We start from the raw sequence: 24,162 nt of genomic DNA, 5'->3' as shown, positions 1-24,162 counted from the left end.
TCATTTACATTTAATTTAATCTGATAAGGACGGACTGATTTCTACAGTATTGTTATTTTTTCTATATTTCTATACTTTTTGTTCTTTAATTCCTCCCTTCCTGCTTTGTGTTTTTTTCTAATATACTGTTTTGATTCCATTCTAATTTACTTTAATGTATATTTTTAGCTAGTCATTGGTTACCATGGGAATTACAATTAACATTTTAACTTATAACAATCTTATTAAAATTATTGCCCATTTAGTTTGAATGGTGTCTTAGTGGGTTTATGCATCACAAATTACCGTGGGGTAGGTGGCTTATAAACCGCACAGATTTATTTCTCACAGTTTTGGAAGTTGTAAGTCTAAAATCAGGGTAACAGCATGCTCAAGTTCTGATAAGGATCTTCTTGCAGTTTTCAGACTGCCAATGTTTTCTTCTATCTTCACATAGCAGAAGGGGAGCTAACTAACTCTCTGACCTCATCTTATAAAAGCAAAAATCCAGGGCTGGGGGTTTACCTCAGTGGCACTGCAGCTGCCTCACAAGCACAAGGTCCTGAGTTCGATCCCCAGTACAAAAAAAAAAATCCAATTAGTGTGCATCACCATATGAATCAATTACCTCCTAAAGGTCCCACATCCAAATCTCCACACTGGGGATTAGATTTCAACATATGAATTTGGTAGAGTGGGGGCAACAGACATTCAGTCCATTGCAAATGTCATATAAAATGCTGCTCTTATATAAGTTTTTCTCCTCCTTTTGGGTTGATATTGGCACAAATTACATTTTCCATTCATTGTATGGCCATTAATATAGATTTGTAATTGAGTAAACATATCTGTGTTTTGGAAGGATTGTGCATCCCCAACTCCATGAGGACAGAAGCTGTTATACTCACCCTATATACTGACCTCACCCTACATACATTTTTATGCAGCTGTTTCTCTGTAGCCTTTGAAATATCCTTCCTAATACACAAGTAAATATAAGTCAGTATTTACTTGAGTTCTGTCATCCACCCAGAAAAATAGTAAATCCAAGGAGGCCATTGTGGGCACCTCCAACTTATAGCTGGTTGGCTGGAAGAGTAAGCATACTTTGCCTAAATTCAGGAACAGAACATGAATGCCCACACTTGGCAGTCATATTCAGTATTATACTGGAGTTCTACTGAGAGTAATTAGGCAAGTAAAGAAAATAGAATATATCCAAATTGGAAAGAAAAAAGTACACTATATTCATAGATGACATGATTTTATATGTAAAAAATCCCAAAGAATTCACATAAAAACTATAAGAGCTAATAAGTTAATCCAGCAATGTTGCAGGATACAAGATCAACACAGAAAAATCAGGTGTGTTTCTATATAGGGACAATGATTAATTCGAAAAATAAATTTAAAAAAACAATTTAACTTACAGTAACATCCAAGCTATAAACACAAATATCTTTCTTCTTTTATGTCCTCTTTAATTTCTGTCAGCAATCTTTTCAGTGTACAGATCTTTCACCTTATTGGTTAAATTTATTTCTAGGTATTTTAATCTTTTGGATATTATAAATTAAATTGTTTTTCTTAATTTTTTTCTATACCTCTGGATAGATATATAGAAAGCTGGAATAGAACCGAGGCTCTAGAAACAAACCCATATATTTATGTTCAGTTAATATTCCATAGGGCACCAAGATCATCCAGTGGGGGAAAGAATAGTCTCTCCAACAAACTGTGCTGGGACATCTGTATATTCTCATGCAAAAGAATCATGTTGGACTCACTTTCACTGGCTAAGACTTCTAATGCTATGTTGAATAGGAATAGTATAATAGGTACTTTTTTCTTGTTCCTGATCTCAGAGGGAGAGTATTCAATTTTTTTTTTTTTTTTTTTTTTGTACCAGGGATCAAACTTAGGACTTTGCGCTTGCAAAGCAGGCAGCAGAACCACTGAGCTGAATCCCCAGCCCAAGAGTAACCAATTTTTGATCATTGGGTATATTAAGTAAGGTCTCTCACAGTTACTTGGCTGAGGAACTTCCATTCTATTCCTAGTTTGCTAGAAGTTTTTACCATAAATAAATGGTTTTTTTTCCATCTTCACTATAGTATTCACTTCTGAGTTTCTAGTGATGTTGAATTGTGGCCAAGAGGTACCAGAGGAAAATAAACAGCAAACTTATAATTGATTCAGTAGTATTTTGAGTTCTATTATTCTTTTCTAAATCAACTGCTGCTGTTAATTCCTCAGAGTTGTTGAACAGCTGCTCTATGCATTCTATCTAGGTGCCATAACTGTTTTCAATGTAAGAGAAAAGGTGAAGGAAGCATGGTCATACCATCTTACCCTGAGCTGGCACCTCAATACTAATAGCTTTCTTTCTGCTTTTCTATTGTTTAAACATTTTATTTTCAAGTATTAGTGTACTAGCTAGGACCTCCAAAAAAATGTTGATTAAAATATGATGAGAGCATGGCCGGGAATTTAGCTCAGTGGTTTTGCCGCCTGCTGTGCAAGCGCAAGGACCTGAGTTCGCCCAGTACCAAAAAAAAAAAAAAAAAATGATGAGAGCATTCTTGTCTTTTTCTTTAAATACAGTATAATATTCTAGGACATGGACTATATACATATATATTTTTAACATTGACTTTTTTTTTGGTACCGGGGATCAAACTCGGGACCTTGTGCTGGCGAGGCGGGCAGCAGAACCACTGAGCTAAATCCCCAGCCCTTAACATTGACTTTTCTCCCCCCCTTAAGTTTATTGGTACATTTTAGGTATAAAATACATTTACATACATCATTGGGATCTTGTACCTTTACATGATGTATCTTGGTTCTTTTTTCTTTTTTTTCCTTCCCCTGCCCTCCCTTCACCCCCTCCACCCTTCCCTATTTACAAAGACTTTGTTTCCATGTTTTTCCTTTTCTCATATTTTTTCTTTTCCCTTCTTTCCTTTCCCCTACCCCTCGCATTTCGCCTACTCCTTTAGACCTTTTCTATTACACAATATCAACTATACATTTTTAAAATTATAATATCAAGATCTAGAAGACATTACCACAGATTTTATAGAATTTAAAAGGATATAGAAAGCATATTACAAAAATCTCTTTTGAAATAAACTTGACAACTTCTAAGAAGTACCTTGGAAGACAAATTAATGAAATTAACTCTGGAGGAAATATAAAATTTGAATAGCACCTATTATAGAAAGTATATTCCTAGCTTGAAAACCTACCTATATGACAACAACAGGCTCATATACATTTTAACTGATAAATTATATCAAACATTTAAAGCAGAAAAAAGAAGGAACATTTCTCCCCTCATTTTAGGAAATCAACCTTGTGCTAATACTAAAACTGGATAAAGATAATAGAAAAAAGTATGAACATAGATAGAAATTTGTTTAACAAAACAATTAGAAGTCAGATCTGGCAGTATGTAGAAAGCGGTTTTATTATAGGGATGGCAGTGTTGGTTCAGCATTGGAAGATCCACCCTCAAAAGTCATCATTTTAACAGAAAAGCCATTAGTTGCAGAAAAAGTATTGGACTAGATTCTACAGCTGTTCATGGTAAAAGCTATCAGGAGACTAGAAGTAGAACAGAACCTTCTCAACAGGTCAAAGCCATGTACACCATACTTCCAGCAAAAACACCTTACATGAATGGAGAAGATACAATGCTTTCTCCCTGAGGTGGGGAAGAAGGGCTGATATGTCTACTCTTCATCTGTCCATTAAACTTTGAAACATAGGCCCAAACCCAAACAGTCTGGCAATAAGCATTGACTTTAAAAAAAAATAAAACTGTCACACCAAGAGAAAATTTGTGTTTTAGTTTCTGAAGTGAGCACAAAGTACTCCTTCACAATAACACTGAAAGCAGGTACAAAGACTGATAGTGACCTTTGACTAAAGGTAGCTTTGTAAAAAGAAAAATACCAAGTAAATTAGTGCCCTTTCTGATTGTTGTAAAACTGGAAGGAGACAGGGAAAGATTGTTTATTACATAAAAGTTGGTTCAAAATACCAGGCATGATGGTACATGCTTATAATACCAGCACTTGAGAGGATAAGGTAGGAGAAGCCTGTGAGTTCAAGGCCAGGTTGAACTACATAGCAAGACCTTGTCTCAAAAAACAAAACAAACAAACAAACAAACAAAAAACTCCAAAAAAGTTGTCCTAAACTTACAATAAAAACACAAATGTGCATAGTTCAGAAGATCTGCAAGAGGGCCATAAAAAGCTTATGTCCCTAAGATTAGCATCCACTTAAAATTGCAAGAACACAGAATAAAATTGTTAACTAGAATTTTTGAAGATGTACCATCAATAGATCTAATACTAAGAACAGCATAATTTTTTCCATTAAGTTTATTGGTACATTTTAGGTATACAATACAGTTACATTCATCATTAGGATCTTGTACCTTTACATGATGTATCTTGGTTCTTATTTTTTCCCCCTTCCCCTGCCCTCCCTTCACCCCCTCCACCCTTCCCTATTTACAAAGACTTTGTTTCCATGTTTTTCCTTTTCTCATATTTTTTCTTTTCCCTTCTTTCCTTTCCCCTCCCCCTCCCACTTCCCCTACTCCTTTAGACGTTTTATTCCTATTTCACAATATCAATTATACATTTTGATCCTTATTTACACTTTTAGTTTTTCACACCAGAGAAACTATTCAGTATTTACACACGTGTGTCCTATTTATTTCACTTAAGAGTATGGCCTCAATGTGCATCCACTTAGCTATAAATGTCTCTAGTTTCTCATTCTTTATGGTGAGTAGTACTCCATTTTATTAAAAAACAAACAAACACATCTTCTTTATCCAGTCTCCAGTTGATGGGCAATTGGGCGGTTTCCAAGTTTTGGCTATTAAAACTGTGCCACTATTGGGGCCGGGGATTTAGTTCAGTGGTTTCGCCGCCTGCCGCGCAAGCGCAAAGACCCGAGTTTGATCCCCGGTACCAAAAAAACAAACAAACAAAACCAAAACTGTGCCACTATAAACATGGGTGCACATATATCACTGCGGTATGATTCTTTTAATTCTTTTGGGAAGATACCCAGTAGAGGAATAGCTGAGTCAAATGGGATTTCTAATCGTAGTTGTTTGAGGTAAGAACAGCATAATTTAAGAAAAAGGTTTTTTCTCTTTTCAAAAAAATTATTGTATCTAAGACCCTTTCCATATAAAAATAAAGCCATTGTTGAACTAATATTTTTTAAGACTTTTGGGTTGCTACCTTAAGTTGTATCTAGAAATGCCTTTCCAGATAAAAAGATGTTTCTGAAGAAAAACAGATATGTATTCAATATGGTAACCCTCTCCCTCAACTCTGCTAGCTGATGTGCTGAAGTGTTCCTGTATTCTTGTGAATATCCAGGGATTTGGGCAGAAGTCCAGGTCTTCCCATACATGAGGCTTGGGCCACACGGATTTTCCTGTAAAGTACCACCATAGTTATAGTTGTGTGTCTTTGCTGGCAAAGGATGAATACTCTTTGACACTGTGGAAGGGTCTTTGCTGTTTTCCAGAACTGCAGTAGGACCATGGTTGTATTTAAATCTGTGGTCCTTGTCTTCACTAAACAACATGGGGCCTGGATTGAAATAAATATCTCCATATCTAGCTACTGAACTGGGAAATGACTCAGAAAAAACAGAAGCCTGAGATGAACCACCAAAATGAGTTATCCAAAGACTGAATATATGTGTTTCCAATGAAGCTGTTTTTCCAGTGGTGCAGCAAAACTATTTCCTACCATTATTGCTAACATAAGGAGCAGAGGAGAAAGAAGATGATCCAAAGCTGTCCTTGTAGTCTGAAGTGGACACACTGGATAATCAATAAGAGTCTGGGCTTATCCTGGGGCTGATTCTCAGCAAGCAGCTTCAACAGAGATGCTTTATGAACTATATTTTGACTAATTGAAGCATCCTTTAACTCATATTTTTCTAATATATCTTTTCTTATCATTTTGTTATTAATTTTCTGTATCGCTATGCATTATAGTTTGGATCTTAACTGTCCTCCAAAGACTCATGTCTTGAAGGCTTGTTTCCCAGTTGATGGTGCAATTGAGAGATGGTGGAACCTTTAAGAGGTGGAGCCTAGTGGAAGGAAGTTACTGCTTCCTCAGGGAGTAATAGCACTGAGTCCACATTATTCCAGATCTCACTCCTGCATGACCACATCTGCAGAAAGAGAGTATGTGTCTTCCTGTGGCTCTCTCTTCAGAGAAAACTTTCCTCAGAAGTCCTTGCATACCAGACCATATTGGCTCAAGTTGGGTAGAATGCTAATTCTTTAATAACTAATAAGTAGGTTGAAGTTATATAATTAGGTCTATCCATGGAGTTGGGATGGGAAGTACCTGAAAAATTAGGGTTCTGTTGAAAAGGAAGAAAGGAGGAGAAGGGATATGGAGCCAACCAATGTGCAGTACAAATGATAGTGACTCATAAATGGCAGCCATTGCTTTTATATCATAATAAGCCTTTTAAGACATGGCTTCTTATTCACTCTATAAAAAACAGTTTAGTTGACCTGGAAAAATAAAATTCTACTAAGTCAAAGAAGGGGGAAAGAGAAACTCATCAATACCATAGGTTTTCATTTATTACATACCAGTTACCTTTCTAGTGGCTATAAATAAAACAATGTTGTGGGTTTGAGTTCTTTTTTAAAATTGGGGAAGCACAAGAAGAATTTGTCTTTGAATTTGTCAAGGCAGAGAATTCATGAGCAAACACATGGAGGATTCAAAGCCAGTCTGGGTTCATTGAAGCAATTAAGAAAAACTGACTTTGACTGATGTAAGTAGAAAGGAAATGTCTTTGGAAGAATGTTGAGAAGCAGAGAAGAATTGAGGCCTGATTGGCCTCCTCTGAGCACAAAGGAGAAAAGCTGCACTAAAGGGTGACTGCATATTAGGGAAAACTTAAGACAGCTGAGGTTAAGTTGTTTACCAGAGAATATACTAATGGATATTGGAAACCAGATGAATGTTGTGTTACCTTGATTGTGCCGGTGTTTGGGTGAATAAAAGTGAGCTGAGCCAAAGGCTTGGGGCTCCTCTGCTTGCTAGAGATACATGTGCCCTGGCTGCCCGCATGTTGAGCTGACTCCATGTCTCTATTATTCATCCTCATTCAACCTACTGGGCAGGAAGAACAAAGGAGTGGCTCTGCATGCAAGAGCAAGCCCGGCTGGCCGGCCTGGTAAGCCAGCTAAAGGTGGTGCCACAACATGGGGCCTGGGGCCTGGGACCTGGGGTGGCCTACAGAAGAATATATAGTTGCTCACTGAATCTACAGGAGTCTGTATTGGAAAAGGTGTAGGGGTAAAGGAAACCAGGAAGCAGGAACCACAGCCAAAGTTACTCCACAGTGCAACTTGACCTCAAAGACACTATCCTCTGGATGCTGGTGGTGTCCCTGCCACTGAAGAGGATTCTGGGTACTACTGTTCCTGTTGGAAAGAATTCTGCAACACAAGAGGGAGGCTTCAAAGGTAACTCTGGGCAGTGGTATGGTCAGAGGTGTTTCAGCAAGAATCCTGGGAGCTCTATAAGAGGAAATAAAGTGAAGAAAGAGATTACTGTCAGACCCCCGCCCAGGCAGAAGAGAAAAAACTTCCCAGGCAATGCAGTTACACATCCTGCAAGGCGCAAAGGATAACAGGAAGCCAAGGCCCAGGTTTGAGATAAGCAGCCTGGCTCTCATGCAGCAACACCTGCGGGCCCAGACACCCCTGGAGACCACCAGCCTTCCTCTGCCCGAGAACAAAAGACTTCCTCCACTCCAGGACAAAAATTTCCCACTCCTCCTGGCACTACCCCTCCCCTACCCAAACTCCCCTATAAAGTTTCCCCTTGCCTAAGTCCCCAGGATCAATGGCTTTGTTGCCCTTGACTAGCCTGCACCTGGGCTAGAAATAAAACCTCACTTGTTGCTTCCCTTTTGCCTGCTCTGGTGGTCTCGGTTGTGCCTCGGTTTACCCTAACAATTACTACTTCACAGTGTGCCCTTAACCACATAGTGAATGCAGAGGGGGAACAGGAAGAAGCTAGAAAGAAGAAAATGAGCTAGGTGTTAGTCAATGGAGGTCAAAGAGCAGATATAGGGCCAGGGATTTAGCTCAGTGGTTTCGCTGCCTGCTGTGCAAGCGCAAGGACCCAAGTTCAATCCCCGGTACCAAAAAACAAAACAAAAAAACCAGATATATTCAGTGGGCAGTTAGAGGTTTAAACTCACAAGATAGATCACAAAGATGAGAGAATGGGGTGTGAGGGATTTAGCTCAGTGGTTCCGCCACCTGCCTCGTAAGCGCAAGGTCCCAAGTTCGATCCCCAGTACCAAAAAAAGTTAACATACTAGAGAATGAGCTGGATGGTTGATCCATAGTTATGGATTGAATATGGTTTTCATCAAATAAAGTCCATGAGGCATACTATAAAGTGATCACGTTATTTAACATAATAACTGAATGAGGTACATATCTTTATTCCCTTCTTTTTTACATTTAACATTTATTTTCATTTTATATCCAGATGTCATATTTTCTACATTAAAATATAATCATGTTGACTCCCCCCACCCCCAACCGTTCCTCAGAGAAAAAGGTGAAGTTTACAGCAGCAGAAAGATGGAATGCACAGAGCAGGGAAGTTGCCACTGCCCCTAAGTAACCCAGAACATGAGGAGAGTGAATGTACACTTGGCAGAACTGCGCAGGAGATAGCTGAGGCTCACGCCAGGAAGGTACAAAATGCTATCACTTGGGCCACAAGATCACCCTGAAAAGGCAGAGCTGGGTCAGCAAGCAGGACTGAATGGGGACTTCCTAAAGGCTGTTCTCCAACAGAGATGAAAATATCCCCAAACCTAAGAGCCTGCTCCTCCCTACCTTCCTCAGCATCTGGTGGACACCTTGGAAACTTAAAGCACTGTCTGCAGGTCAGCATGCTTCTTTATCACACCCCAGTCTTTCCAAACAATGATTCTATCAGAGACTCTTACAGCTCCTCTGCATGGAGACCCACTGAGCATCACCGAAGCAAGGTGTCCCCCTCTACGGGATGAATGCCACAGAGCTGCACGGGTCTGTGTGTCCGTTCTCAAGGGAGAACAATTCAACACAGGAATCCCAGCTGTCAGGGAGAAAGAGGAAAGGAAGCTCCTTCTGCTAACGATTTATTACACTGGAAAGAGCAAGTAGAAAATTAAAGCCATCTGCTTAGAGCAGAGCAGACCACAGGCACACCAACAACCCAAAAGAAAAGGCTCAAGAAAGAGCCTGTTGGCTCTTGTGAGAGGAGGCTTCTTCAGTCTTGCCTTCCAATCCCTAAAGCACTTTAGCTTCAGATAGTGATACTCTCGAGGGGGCTGAGAGGTGAGGTCTGGGAGACCCAAACAATGAAGACATTATTAGGAAACCGACTACACCATTGTGTACAAATACATACATCTGTAAGAAAACTTTACCTCCATCCCCACAGCTACTTAAAGCCCCGAAGATCAGGTTTTCAGAGTGAGGATATTTTAAAGTCTGTTAGCAGTTTAGACATTGCAACACTGGCACAATATGTTACCTACTCTTTGGTTTTAATTACAGGGTAACATGGTAAACTCCCACACAGAGGTAGGGATGGAGGAGTGCAAAAGGAATCAAGAAAACAGAGCCAATATTTCACAAGAGGGGTATGCCACAGAAGCAGCAGCGACTAATGCTTTGCGGAGTCTTGAGGGTAAAATTCCCTCAGGGTGCTCTGAAGGATTCTCTTCAGCATTTCTTTGGAGAAGACTTGGAGCAGCTGCCACCCAATGTCCAAAGTCTCATAGATACTGTGATTTTTGTAAGGACCCTGACTAATGAAGTTCCTCTCAGACTTCTGCAGAAATTCCAAATAAAGAAGATCATCTGACGTAAAGGCTTCTTCTCCCACGACAGCTTTCATGACTTGTATATCCTTACCGATAGCATAGCATGCATACAGTTGGTTAGACACATTGGCATGGTCCTTCCTCATCATCCCCTCTCCAATAGCAGACTTCATTAACTGTGAGGGGGAGGGCAGTGCATTGATAAGTGGGTCTGATAAATCTGTCTGTTGAGCAGCTTTCTGTCCACATAGATCTGACCCTCTGTGATATACCCAGTCAGGTCAGGGATGGGGTGAGTGATGTCATTATTGAGCATGGTGAGAATAGGGATTTGAGTAATGGAGCCACTGCGTCCTTCTACTTGGCCTGCACGCTTGTATATTGTGGCTAAATTCATATACATATAGCCTGGGAAACCTCATCGACCAGGGACCTCTTCCGTGGCTGCCAAAACCTTTCGAAATGCTTCAGCGTAAAAACTCATGTCTGTCAGGATAACCAGTATGTGCTTCTCACACTGGTATGCCAGAAATTCAGCTATAGTCAGGGCCAGGCAAGGAGTGATAATCCGCTCAATAGTTGGGTCATTAGCCAAGTTCAAAAAGAGGCAGACATTGTCCATTAAGCCATTGTCTTCAAAGTTAGATTTGAAGAAGTGGGCAGTTTCCATGTTCACACCCATAGCAGCAAACACAATCACAAAATTCTCCTCACTGTAATCTGTTACATCTTTGGATTTCTTTATCAAGCCAGCCTGGCGACAGATTTGAGCTCCAATCTCATTGTGTGGTAACCTAGCAGCAGAGAAGATTAGGATATTCTGTCTTTGAGCAATGCTGTTGTTCATGCCATCTATGGCAGAGATGCCCATCTGAATCATCTCCTCTGGGTAGATTCAACACTGAGGACTGACTGGCTGACTCATGATATCAAGGAAGTCTTCAGCCAGCACAGCAGAACCTCTGTCAATGGGTTTTCCTGATCTACTGAATACTCGACCAACTGTATTCTCAGACACTGGTGTCTGGAGAATATCTCCAGTAAACTCACAGGATGTTTTCTTGGCATCTATACCTGAAGTCCCTTCAAATACCTGAACCACCGCTTTGAAACCGCTGATTTCCAGAACCTGCCCACTTCTCTTCATGTCATCTGGTAATGTCACGTGGACAATCTCAGAATATCTGGGGAACTTCATGTGATCCAAGTTCACCAGTGGACCACTGACTCCAGATACTGTCTTATATGTGAGCTGAGGCTGGGAGAGGTAGTTCCTGCTGACTGCCAGTGTGTGCTCCCGAGCTCCCACCACAGGCCCACTGGTGGACATGGGCAGCTTGGGTTTGGCCCCACTCATCATCCCCCTGCATCGCCTGTAGTGCCATCTTGTCTCCTCTGTCCCGACTGGCCCCAAAAACCCTTGATCCTTTTTTTTTGCGGCGGGGGGGGGGGGGTACCGGGAATTGAACTTGGGACCTTGCATTTGTGAGGTAGGTGGTGGAACCACTGAGCTAAATCCCCACCCCTATTCCCTTCTTATAGACAAGGAGACCGAAATTCAGAATTTAAAGTTATTCACCTCATTACTTATAGGGAAACTCCTTCACATTTCTATGAGGAGATCTGTGCAAACATCATTGCATCACAATGAAGATAAAAGAAACAACCAAGTGAATAGAGAAATGGACAAATTTTTGTAGCATTTTCAAATTGTGCCATCACTTGAAAAAGTGACCTGATTTGTAGGTATCGATATGACTAAATCTCAAAAAATAAACAAAAATCAACTTACAAAATATTATAGTACATCATTATGAAGATTCTTAAATGCTATGCATAAAAATACTATTCTTTAAGAATGAGCACACATAAATGGGGGAAGAATAAAACAACTATATATATATAAAATTCATGGTAGTTATTGATGAATAATATCCCATTGTAAGGATATATCACATTAATCATTAGTTGATGAACATTTTGGTTGATTTGGTTTGGGGCTACTGTGAATACTGCTACTTAAACATTGTGGGCAAATTTTTATGTGGACTTAAGTTTTTTCATTTATTTTAGGAGTGGAAATGCAGGACCACATGGCAATTCATATTTTAACTTTCTCAGCTCCTATATCTAAGTTTTTGAAGAACTACCAAACAATTTCCCTGCCATTTAAAATTTCTACCAGTAGTGTACAAGGACTCTGATTTCTTCAACAGTATTGTTATCTTTTAAAAAACTATTACTATAACCATTCCAGTGTGCATGAAGAGGTATCTTGCGGTTTTGATTTGCATTTCCCTGATGGCTAGTGACTTGGAGTTTCTTTAAATGTGCTGATTGGTCATTTGTATCTTATTCTGAGAAATGTCTATTTGGATCCTTTGCCATTTTGAAAATTGTGTTATTTTTTATCTTTGAGGGTTTTTTTTCACATAAGTTTTTTTTGAGACAGGATCTCACTTTGTAGTTCAGGCTGGTCTTGAACTCACTATCTAGTCCAGAATGGCCTCAAACTCACAGCAATCCTCCTGCCTCAGCCACCCAAGTGCTGGGATTACAGGCATGCACCACCATGCCTGGCTCCTTCACATAATTTTACCTTGATGGTTTGTGTTGAGAAGTCTGCTGTGATTCTGATGGGCTTTCCTTTGTATGTGATTTGTTTCTTTTCTCTAACTGCTTGTAGAACTTTGTTCTTCTGTTCAGTTTCTGGAATCTTAACAATTATATGCCTACGTGTAGATTTTTTTGATCAAGGCTATTTGGAGTCCTATATGCCTCACTTATCTGTATGTCAAGCTCTTTTTCCCCTGCTTGGGATGTTTTGTGCCATTATTTCTGTGAAGAGATTTTTTTATGTCATCTACACTCTCTCCTGTTTCTTCATTGGCTCCAATCAGTCTTATGTTATTCTTCTTTGCATCATCTAGCAGCTGCTGGATTGATTTCTCATGTTCCCTTATAATTTTGAAGCAATTTTTCTTTTCCTGGTCACTAAAATTGCAATCTTATCTTCTATATCTGAAACTCTGTCCTCACATTGGCTCATTCTGCTGTGTAGACAGACTTTCAATACAGTTTTTCATGTCCTGGAAATCTATTTGCATCTGTTTTATGGATTCCATTTGTTTCCTATGTTGGGATTCCATCATGTTCCTGAGCTCCTCTCTAGATTTATTAATCATGTCTTGCACTAGGGGCACAATTTCTCCTGTTATCTGAGAAATTATTTCTGATTTCATTTTTTCCAGATCCCCTTTTGTTGCCAGTTCAGTGGGTCCAGGTGGTTGAGTTATCAGAGTGTTCTATCTCATTTCCCTTTGGGGTTGCTGTAGGTGATCTGGAAGTCTGGTTTTGAGACTTATTTACGTGTTTTCTCATTTCAACTGGGGGGCCGGGGGGGGTGCTGTTTGGCGCCCACGAGGATCACCTTCTCTGAGCTGGGAGAGGTGGGACAGGGGCTGGGAGCAGCGGTAGGGATGGTGGCCCAAAAGCCCTTTCCTGTGGGCTGGGAGCAGTGGGAGGGATGGTGGCCGGGAAGCTCCTTCCTCTGGTCCAGAAGCAGTGGGATGGTGGCTCAGAAGCCCCTACCTCTGGGCTGGGAGTGGTGGGAGGGATGGTGGCCCGGAAGCCCCTTCCTCTGGGCCAGGAGCGGCGGGACAGAAGGTGGCCCAAAAGCCCTTTCCTCTGGGCTGGGAGCAGTGGGAGGGATGGGGCCAGGAACCCTCTTCCTCTGGACCAGGAGCAGTGGGACGTCAGCTCAGAAGCCCCTACCTCTGGGCCGGGGGCAGCAGGACTCAGTACCGTGGTCTGGTGGTCCGGTGTCCTCTGCGTTTTTGTAGTGTGGAACCAGGTGGCTGTACTGGGTGGGGGAAGGGGGTGACGCAGGACGCAGGCTGATTCGGCGTGTTCCGCAGGACTCGGGACCTCGGTAGGGTGTCCGCAGACCTGCCTGTCTGCAGCGGGCCGATTCGGCGTGCTCCGTAGGACTCGCCGACCTCTGTAGGGCGTGCGCAGACCCGCCTGTCTGCAGTGGGCTGATTCAGCATGTTCCGCACGACTCGGGACCTCGGTAGGGTGTCCCTCCTTCACATAATTTTAAATAGTTCTGCTTATGAAGTTTCTGGTTGTTTTGGGGCTGATTGTAGTGAAAATTTGGAGCACAGACAAAAATAAATTGGGGGTAAGTAGGATATCTTGGCTTTAGCCTCTTTTACGTGTAATTTATAAGCAACAAAAGGTGATTTCCTTCAATTCTTAAGGGTGGAATGTATAAGATCAAGGTGCCAGCAGGTTCATTTGTCTGGGGGGGCTACTCTCTGCTTTCAAGTTAGCACCTTGATGCCACATCCTCCAGAGGGGAAGAATGCTATATCTTCAAATTGTGGAAGAGCAAGCTGGCAGCCAATTGCATGATGCTGCTTTCATAAGGGCTTCAATCCCATTCAGGAGGAAGAGCTCTTGTGGGCTAATCACCTCCAACAAGCCCTATCTCTTAATGGTATCTCATTGGTAACACCTGAATTTTGGTAGGAACACACATTCAAACTATTACATATAATGTACAGTCATATACCATATAAAGATATTTCAGTCAATGACAGACTACATATACTATGGTCCTATGAGATTACATCACCTAGTAAAATGTTGGCCATCTTAGTTAGCATAAGTGTATTCTATGATGTTCACGTGATGTCAAAGTCACCAAAGATGCATTTCTCAGAATGTATCCCATCATGAAGAGACACATAAATGTAATTGCTTATATAATACGGAAGTGCCTACAGTTTTCTTAAGAGTTTGCTTTGTGTCTCAATGTTTTGCTGAAGGCATCATGCTCTAATTGTGTCTCTGTCTATATCTGTAAAATGAAAAAAGTCATAAATATTTGGGAATGTCTTTCAAATGTGAATGCTTAAAGTCTACTCTCAAAAAAGTAGAGTATAAGCCATTCAATCCATCCATTTTTAAAAATTATTAATATTACAATATGTAAAATTGGATGTTTTTCTTATTCCATTTGAGGGGGTTAGAACTGAAGATAAGGCAATGTGGGAAACTGACTCTGGAAAGCCAATCAGTTGACCAAATGAAAATGATATTATATTATACTAATTATTTAAACAAAGTAAAGTTTAGGAAATGCTCCACTTGTCTTAAATCCAGTATTCTTTAGAAGAAAAAAACCCCAAAATGTTTGTAAACATAAAATTCCAGGATCTAAAATAATACCTGGCAAATAAAAAGTACTCAATAAACATTTCCCTTATTTTAAATGAATACAGCTTTGAATACAGCTTTCAAAAAGTTCTAGGAAGCAAACATCCTTAGGCAGAGATAAGTACAGAACTAGATTTTGACAACAGGTTAATATAAATGTCAACCTGGGAACTACAGAAGATGATAAATAGTAAGATCTATAGAATAAGGAATTGTGGTTGCCGAGAACTCTTTGTTGGTTAAGCAGGTTTTATAAATGGCAAACTATATCAAGTATTAATTGACCATGAAGGTCCTTTAGTTTCTAACATACTTCCTAACTATCGGGGCATTGGTGTTAAAGTATAGAGTATCTACTGTAGAATAACTCCAGAAAGAGGAACAAGGGAAGGAATGAACACCAACCAAGGGAAAGGAGGAAAAAACCGCCTTATTAAAAGGAAGCGTGTTAATAAGGAAGTAGAAGAGATATTAAGTTTCTCAGTCATTTTTCTTAGAAGTTACCCAAAAGTGATGGTCAAATGCTAATTAAAAAGAAGCACAATCAAACAGAAATCCTAAGAGGAAAGTCAATTATAATGAAATTTTAATGTTTGGAATACTCATTTACGCATTTAACAAAGAGACATTTAAAGCCAATGTAAGTTGGTTAATGGGAAATTATTCTGAGAGCACTTGGCGTTCCTCAGAAATTGCTCTATACATGTTGCAGGATAATTATCATTATCATTTTGCTCTTTGGGCCTCAGGAAATTAATAATTAACTGATGCCACCAAACTCTTAATGAATGAATCACCCTGGGGCTCATTAAAAGTGAAACAGTAGATCATGCAATTTCAAGTTACTAATAAGTTGCTCTGGTGATCATTACAGGCAGCTAGTATTCCTCCTGGACCACTCTCAATATGAGACATTTGGGATGCTGGGTGTTCTCATAAATGAGCACCCCAGACAGGTGGCCAAGAGGGTCCACTTACAAAGCTATCTTAAGAAGTTCTTGGTCAAGCTTTGATTGCTCTCTGGGGGAGGTACAGGCAGCAACTCTGTTCTCAATTAATTTTGCTCCTAAAGGAGAGAGAGCTGTGCTGAATGGGAAACATTATCTCAAGGAGAGTTTAGGGCAGAAATTGTCAAAAATTATTTCCCACAAACTGAACTACTTATGGGTGAAATGTTATAATGTCTGTGGTTTGCTTTAAAATACTGCAAAGCAAGCAACCCTCTCAAACAAAAACTGGAGAGGATAAATGAAACAAGATTGCAAAATACTGATAATTTTTGAGACCTACAGGGAAGTCATTATACTAGTCCCTTTTTATGCATGTTTGATAATTTCCATTAAAAATCATATACATACACATGGGATTGGTCATCTCCTATATTATCTTAAATCAGTTATTACTCTATGTACTTATAATTCTGTTCAGTTAAAATTAAACGAAAGCCCAATTCACGCTGGCTTTTACCATAGCAAGAACACATAGATTCACATCACTGAAAAGTTCAGGGCTATTCTAGGCAATAGGTGATGCTTGATTCTACAACTCAATGACATCATCAAGGACTGACTTTTTATCATTCTAGTTTGCCTTCTAGGATGCTGGCTTCAATCTAAGGCTCCCATTTTTCTTGTTTCAGTAACACTCTTAACAGCTGCTGGATTACATGTATCATCTGGCAAGAAATGGATTTGTTCTAGTATTTCCAGTAAAAGTCATGGTGGGACTAGCTTAAGGTCATATGACTAACCAAGGAGGTAGAATCCTTTTTTTTTTTTTAACTTAGTTAAATTCACATTCTCCACTCCTAGAAACCAGGGTTAGGTACCTCCCAGATTGCTGAATGGCATCAGTGTTGCTGGGAAGAAGAAAAGGTAAAATCAACAGTAGGAGGCAGTCGGCAAATGTCAGCTATACTCTCCATATATGCATATTAGGTGCCTAGTAGATCAGAACAGGTAGAAGGCATTGACCTCTACCTTCTAAAAGTGCAATATGCATTCGGAGCTGTGGTCAGAGATTAGTAGTTTGGGTGGTCTGTAGAGTTGGATGATTTCCTTAATGACAAGACAAGCAGCATCAACTGCAGATGGGAATGGTAGTGAGGGTATAGTATGCTTCATTTTGGAGACAGTATTTACCCTCACATGAAGGGGATCATCTTGTGTAGTGTGGAGTTAATGCTAGATTTATTCTGGTCGTATAGGCTGTGGCTATCAGAACATACTCCTGCAGCATAATTCTTCATGCCTTGGAGATAGTTTTAATTGCTAAAACCCGTATCAGTAACAACATGCCTCATTTAGCATGGCCATTTGTCCTAGATATATTTGGATGTTTAACAGTATATTAAGACAAAAGTCTACATGACATACAGCTATCCATAAAATATATTTATGTGTTGTTATATGTACACATGTGTACTTTTAAATGTGTGTGTGTATATCTACATTTCTTTTTTTGGTACTGGGGATCGAACTCAGGAACTTGTGCTTGCGAGGCAGGCGGTGGGACCACTGAGCTAAATCCCCAGCCCTATATACATATTTATATATACATATTTATTAAATGTGCCCTGGTCTATCAACATCCCTTGCCTCAATAAACAGTTTTGATCCATAATTGCTGATAAAAAGATTTCAAACAAATCCACTGAAGGTGCCTCAAGGGTGTCAATGTGCAGATTCCTGTACAGTCCTGCATTAGTGAAATGAAATTTTCAGTGACTTTATGCACATCAAGGAAATGGTACAGGACAGTGAAGGTGAACCTCTTAGAGACTGAGTGCCCAAACTTCAACCCTAAACCCACTTATTAATTACAAAGTGCCAACACTGCAATTAAACACGAATATTGAGATTTTAGTTTAGAAAAAAAAAAACCTGTTATCCCATGCTTGGCTGCTGGGACAACTTGGCTCACATGTTGACAGAGTTCTGCATGCTTACTGTGGCACATGTGCCATAGGTTCACCACCACTAGTATAGGAAAGAGGGACTGTCATCAAGAGAATTAGGAACTGGTGGAAGTTGTTTGCCATGAGGGGAATCAAAACCACCTGTGGAATAGTCTCGCTCAATAGGCCTCTACCTATTAAATAAATCGAATTAATAATTAATAAATTTCCAAAACAGAAAAAACCAGGACCAGACATAGTCATTGGTGAATTCTACCAAGTATTTTTTTGAGGGGTGAAATAAAAAAGTTGATCTTTATTCTCAAGTACAAATTATTTTCATTTTAAGTGGAAATAAAATGCATCTTACAAATGCAGTTTTAACTGTTCCTGAATTAGCTCTTAGGATAAGGCTTCTTATTTCACTGTGCTGAAGGCTTCCCACTCTCCAGGCGCCAGGCTCAATATCTTCCCCTTATCTTCCCATCACTGATGAGTTACTTTTTTTTTTTAAGGTCCTGGGCACTGAGCTACATCTCCCACACTTTCATGATTTTTTTTTTAAATTTTGAGATAAGGCCTCACTAAATCACTAAGTAACCCACAACCCTCCTGACTCAGTCTCCCAGAATACTAGCATTAAAGGCACATGCTACCATACCCACCTGGAAAAATTATGTTTCTAAAATTCAGATTGGGCTCTGAGGAGCTCGGGATATAGCTCAATGATACTAAGTTTTTATTCAGAAAAATTCTCATCGTTAAAATTCCCAGGTCCTCAGACTAAGGCCTTCAGGTCACGAGCTATGGAATCTTGACTCTTGTCTCTTTCCTTCTTAATCTCTAACAATGTCCCTTCCAAACGTCTCTTTGGGTACTAGCTCCCTGTGCTGTATGGTGAGCATCTAGTCTTCCTGTACAACCCAAGAGCCACCTTCTCTTCCCTCAAGCTTACAGGACAAAGTTCATCTTCCATTTCATGCCACTGAACCCCAAACAGATATCTCCTGACTCTTCCTACAGAATTCGACACTCATGGATTTATATCATGGTTTCTCCTACTCCACAGTGGCTCTCTTAAGGACACACTCTGTTCATCATCTTGTTTCCCCAGTGTCTAGCATTGTTTTTGGCACATAGTTGGTGCTTACTAAGCTCTTGCTACTCAGTCTCCTATCTGTACACTGAAGAAAAGGAATGAGCTATTTATTATCCAAACTATTGATTCTCTAAGGCCAAGGTATGGCCATCAGTTTAGTGCTATGTCAAATTTTCCACAGCCCTGGTCCAGGGTCGTCATCTCCTGAGCTCACAAAACAATGGGTGGGATAGAAACAATTTTGGGATTCTTTATGAATTTCAGATGATCTCAGACGATCTGGATTTTAGAGGATTCCAAACACTGGTACCAGAGTTTCAGTGAGGTTGAAAGTGGAGGGTTTAATGTAGTACCTGGTGAAGGCAGAGGGGAAGCGCCCTTGAATCCAACTGCTCAACTTCACCTCGCATGAGTGAGAACAGAGACTGCGGAGCTAGCTTTGGGGCTTCTGGTTGATCATTAGCATTGACTTCGGCAATCTCTTCATCACCAACAGCATGTGTGGCTGCACTTAGTATCTTTTCTTGTATTAAAGATGCATCATCTGGGAATCTGAGGCACCGGCTGGGCTACCACCGGGCGCCGGGTGCGCTTCTCGCTCCACTTGCTGACATGGCGGCCGACGAACTGTCACGGAGCTGGCTCGGGTCTCCCACGTCTCGGGCGGATTATCTACCAAGTATTTAAGGAAGAAAATATACTAGTTCTTTAAAATCTCTTCCAGAGGACAGAAGTAGAGGTAGTACTTCTTTTTTAAAAAAATAAATTTTATTTTACCCCATTTCCCCGCTCCCTTCCCTATGTACAGAAGCTTTGTTTCCATTTTTTCATTTTCACTTTTTTCTTGTACCTTCCTTCCTTTCTCCTTCCCTCCTCCCTTATTCCCCTTCCCATTTGAACACTTCCTTCCCAACATTTCCCAACATCCATTATACATTTCAGTCCTTATTTCCACTTACGGTTTCTCACACAACAGAAACAATGTAGTATTTAAATATGTGTGTCTGATTTATTTCACTTAAGAGTATGGTCTCGGGCCAGACATTTAGCTCAGTGGTTCTGCCGCCTGCCTCGCAAGCACAAGGTGCCGAGTTCAGTCCCTAGTACCAATGGTCTCAAGGTGCATCCATTTAGCTACAAATGTCTGAAGCTCATGCTTCTTTATGGCAGAGAGGTACTCCATTGCATAAAAAAACCCCACATCTTCTTTATCAACTTGTCTGTGGATGGGCATTTGGGCTGTTTCCAAGATTTAGCTATTACAAACTGTGCTGCTATAAACATGGATGTGCATATATCAGTGTGCTATGATGCTTTTAATTCTTTTGGGAAGATACCAGGAGGAGGTATAGCTGGGTCAAATGGAACCTCTAGTTTTAGTTTCTTGAGAAATCTCCACTCTGATTTCCACAATGGATGCACCAGTCTACACTCCTACCAGCAGTGGAGAAGTGTTCCTTTTTCCCCACAGCCCCTCCAGCATTTGTTATTGGTTGATTTCTTGGTAACAGCCATTCTCTCTGGAGTGAGATAGAATCTCAGTGTTGTTTTAATTTGCATTTCATGAATGATCAGTGATGCTGAACTTTTTTTCATATATTTATTTGCCATTTCTAATTCTTCATCTGAGAAATGTCTTTTCATTTCAGATGCCCATTTTTTGGATTTGGTCTTTAAATTGGGGGGGTGGATTTGATTTTTTGAGTTTTTTATATATTCCAGATAATGGTCCTTTATTTGAATACCTGGTAAAAAAAATTTCCCACTGTGTGGGTTGTCTCTTCACTCTGTTGGCAGTTTCTCTTGCTGTGCAAAAGCTTCTCAGTAAGATGAGGTCCCAGTTGTTGATTCTTTGTAGTATTTCCCATGCAGTCCGGATTTTGTTCATGAAGTCTTTCTCTACTCCTATGTCCTCAAACGTTCTACCTATTCTTTTTTCCAGCAGATTTAATGTTTCCATTTTAACATTTAGATCTTTGATCCATTTCAATTTTAGGTTAGTGTGTGGTGAAAGATATGGGTCTAGTTTCAATCTCTGGCATGTGGAAAGCCAGTTTTTCCAGAACCATTTATTAAAGAGGCTATCTTTCTTTCAGTGAAGGTGTTTGGCTCCTTTGTCAAAGATAAGGTGGTTGAGTATGTCTGGAGTTGTTTTTGCATTTTCTAGTCTGTTACATTGATCCTCCCATCTGTTCTTTTGCCAATACCTTGCTGTTTTTACCACCATAGCTTTGTGATATAATTTAAAGTCAGGGACTGTGATACTCCTTGCTTTGGCTTTGTTGCCCACAATTGCCTTTGCTATTCTAGGTCTTTCCAAATGGATTTTAGGGTTGTTTTTTCTAATTCTGTGAGATATGCTGTTGGAATTTTTATTGAGATTGGATTGAATCTGTATAACAATTTGGGAAGTATGGCCATTTTCACTATATTAGTTCTTCCTACCCAAGAAAAAGGGATATCTTTTCATTTTCTGATATTTTCAATTTCCTTTTTCAGAGTAGTGTAGTTTTCAATGTACTTTTACTTCCTTTGTGAGACTGATTCCTAGGTATTTCATTTTTTTGTATGGTATTGGGAAAGGGATTGTTTCTCTAATTTCTCACTCCCTGAGTCCATTATTCATGTATAGGAAGGCAACTGACTTTTCCCTCCCCAGTACCAAAGATCAAACTCAGGACCTTTTTGAGCTTGTGAGGTGGGCACAGTGCCACTGAGCTAAATCACTGGCCCAGGCTATTGACTTTTGACTGCTGACTTGGTATCCATCTACCCCACTGAATTTGACTATCAAATCTAAAAGTCTTTTGGTGAAGTTTTTTGGGTCTTCTATGTAGGGTATCCTGTCATCTGAAAATAATGATAATTTAACTTCTTCCTTTCCTATCCTTATTCCTTTTATTTCTTTCTCTTGTCTAATTGCTCTGGCTAGTGTTTCCAGAACTATATTGAATAGGAGTGGTGATAGTGGACATCCTTGTTTTGTTTCTGGTTTTAGAGTGAAAGCTTTCAGTTTTAGTCCATGTTGGCTGTTGGTTTGTCATAGATGGCTTTTGGTGTGTGTGGGGGGGTACCGGGGATCAAACTCAGGTCCTTGCACTTGTGCAGCAGGTGACAAAACCACTGAGCTAAATCCCTGGCCCTAGATGGCTTTTATAAAATTGAGTTAAAGACCATCTATACCAATTTTCTACAGGGTTTTAATCATGAATGGGTGTTGGACCTTGCAAAATGCTTTTTCTGCATCTATTGAGAGTATCATATAGTTTTTGTCCTTGGCTCTGTTAATATAGTGTATTATATTTATTGATTTGCATATGTTGAACCATCCCTGCATCTCTGGGATGAATCCAACTTGGTCATGGTGTATAACCTTCTTGATGATTTGCTGCATTGTTTGCCAGTATCTTATTCAGCATTTTTGCATCTATGTTCAGTTAGGGAGTTTAGTCTGTAATTCTTTTTTGGTTGGATCCTTCTGTGGTTTTGGTATCAGGGTAATGCTTGCTTCCTGGAATGAATTTGGGAGTATTACTTCCCTTTCAATTTCATTAAAAAGTTTGAGAAGTAGCAGCATTAGGTCTTCTTTAAATTTTTTGTAGAGAATCCATCAGGGCCTGGGGTTTTCTTTATTGGTAGGTTTTTAATTACATCTTCAATTTTATTGTTGATATTGATTTGGAATTTTATATCTTCTTGATTCAGTTTTAGTAATTCATATGTATCTAGGAATCTGTCCATTTCTTCTGTATTTTTCATCTTATTAGAATACAGGTTCTCAAAGTAGGTATTGATGATATTGTGGATATCTGCAGGGTCTGTTGTAATTTTACCCTTTTCATTCCTAATTGCATGAATTTGAGTCTTTTCTTTCCTTGTTTTGCTTTGTTTTTTGGGGTTTTTTGGTACTGGGGATCAAACTCAGGAACCTTACGCTTGTGAGGCAGGCGGTGGCATCACTGAGCTAAATCCCTGGCCCTCTTTCCTTTTTTTTCATAAGACTGGCTAAGGGTTTGTCAATTTCATTTATTCTTTCAAAGAACCAACTCTTTGATTCATTGAGTCTTTTTTTTTTGGTCTTCATTGCATTAATTTCTACTCTGATTTTTATAATTTCCTCCCTCGTATGAACTTTGGGCATGACTTGCTCTTCTTTTACTCAAAGCTTAAGGTTCAACATTAGGTTGTTTATTTGAGCCTGCTCTGTTTTCCTGATATGGGAATTCACTGCTATAAATTTCCCTCCTAAAACTGCTTCCACTGTGTCCCATAAGTTCCAGTATGTTGTACTGTTATTATAGAAATTGTCTGATTTCTTCTGCTGCTTTTTTTTTTTTTTTGGTACTGGGGATCTAACTTGGGACCTTGTGCTTGCAAGGCAGGCAGCGGCACCACTGAGCTAAATGCCCGGGTCTGTCTGATTTCTTATTTAATTTCATCTGTGACCCACTATTGTTCAGGAGGGTGTTATTAATTTCCATGTGTTTATGGAATTCTTGTGGTTTCTTTTGTTGTTGATTTCCAATTTCATTGCACTATGGCCTGATAATATGCATGGGATTATTTCAATTCCTTTGCATTTACTTAAGCATGTTCTATGATCTAGTATATGGTCTATTTTGGAGAAAGTCCCATGTGTAGCTGAGAAGAATGTGTATTCTTATGTTGTGGGGTGGAACAGTCTGTAGACATCTACTAAGTCCATTTATTCAAAACTTTGGTTCAATTCTAATATTTCCTTGTTGATTTTTTGTCTAGTTGAATTGTCTATTTGTGACAGTGGGGTATTGAGGTCCCTCATTACAACTGTTATTAGTGCATATATAATTTTTCATGTCAATTTATATTTGTTTTGTATAGTTGGGTGCACTATTTGGTGCACATATATTTATGATTGTTATATTTTCCTCTAGGATTGTTCCCTTTACCAGGATGTAGTGACCTTTTGTCTCTCTTAATCAGTCTTGGCTTGAAATCCACATTATCTGCAAATAGAATACCTACCTCTCCTGTTTTCTGGGTTTCTGTCACATGGAATATTGTTTTGTGGTTT

General features: G+C 39.7%; 1 protein-coding gene and 1 pseudogene across 3 annotated transcripts in view; both read right to left on the bottom strand.

Moving 5' to 3' along the window:
- Znf75a (zinc finger protein 75A) overlaps positions 1–24,162 on the bottom strand; it is a 60,566-nt gene that overhangs the window by 6,645 nt on the left and 29,759 nt on the right. For 2 of the 3 annotated variants that reach the window (XM_013065549.3, XM_087202987.1), the window contains exon 7: positions 18,278–19,781. In XM_013065549.3, the coding sequence (XP_012921003.1) occupies positions 19,639–19,781 (143 nt within the window). In that variant the 3' untranslated portion in view covers positions 18,278–19,638. Of the gene's footprint in view, positions 1–18,277; positions 19,782–24,162 lie in introns of those variants that run through there. The other variant, XR_015447960.1, reaches the window with a different exon arrangement.
- Positions 3,400–13,767, bottom strand: LOC101703935 (V-type proton ATPase subunit B, brain isoform pseudogene; annotated as a pseudogene).

Source organism: Heterocephalus glaber, unplaced genomic scaffold (genome assembly GCF_053883595.1).
Source record: "Heterocephalus glaber isolate CG9 unplaced genomic scaffold, H.glaber_assembly_v1.0 deba00001781, whole genome shotgun sequence".
Taxonomy (NCBI): domain Eukaryota; kingdom Metazoa; phylum Chordata; class Mammalia; order Rodentia; family Bathyergidae; genus Heterocephalus; species Heterocephalus glaber.
This window is presented reverse-complemented; position numbering and strand designations above follow the sequence as displayed.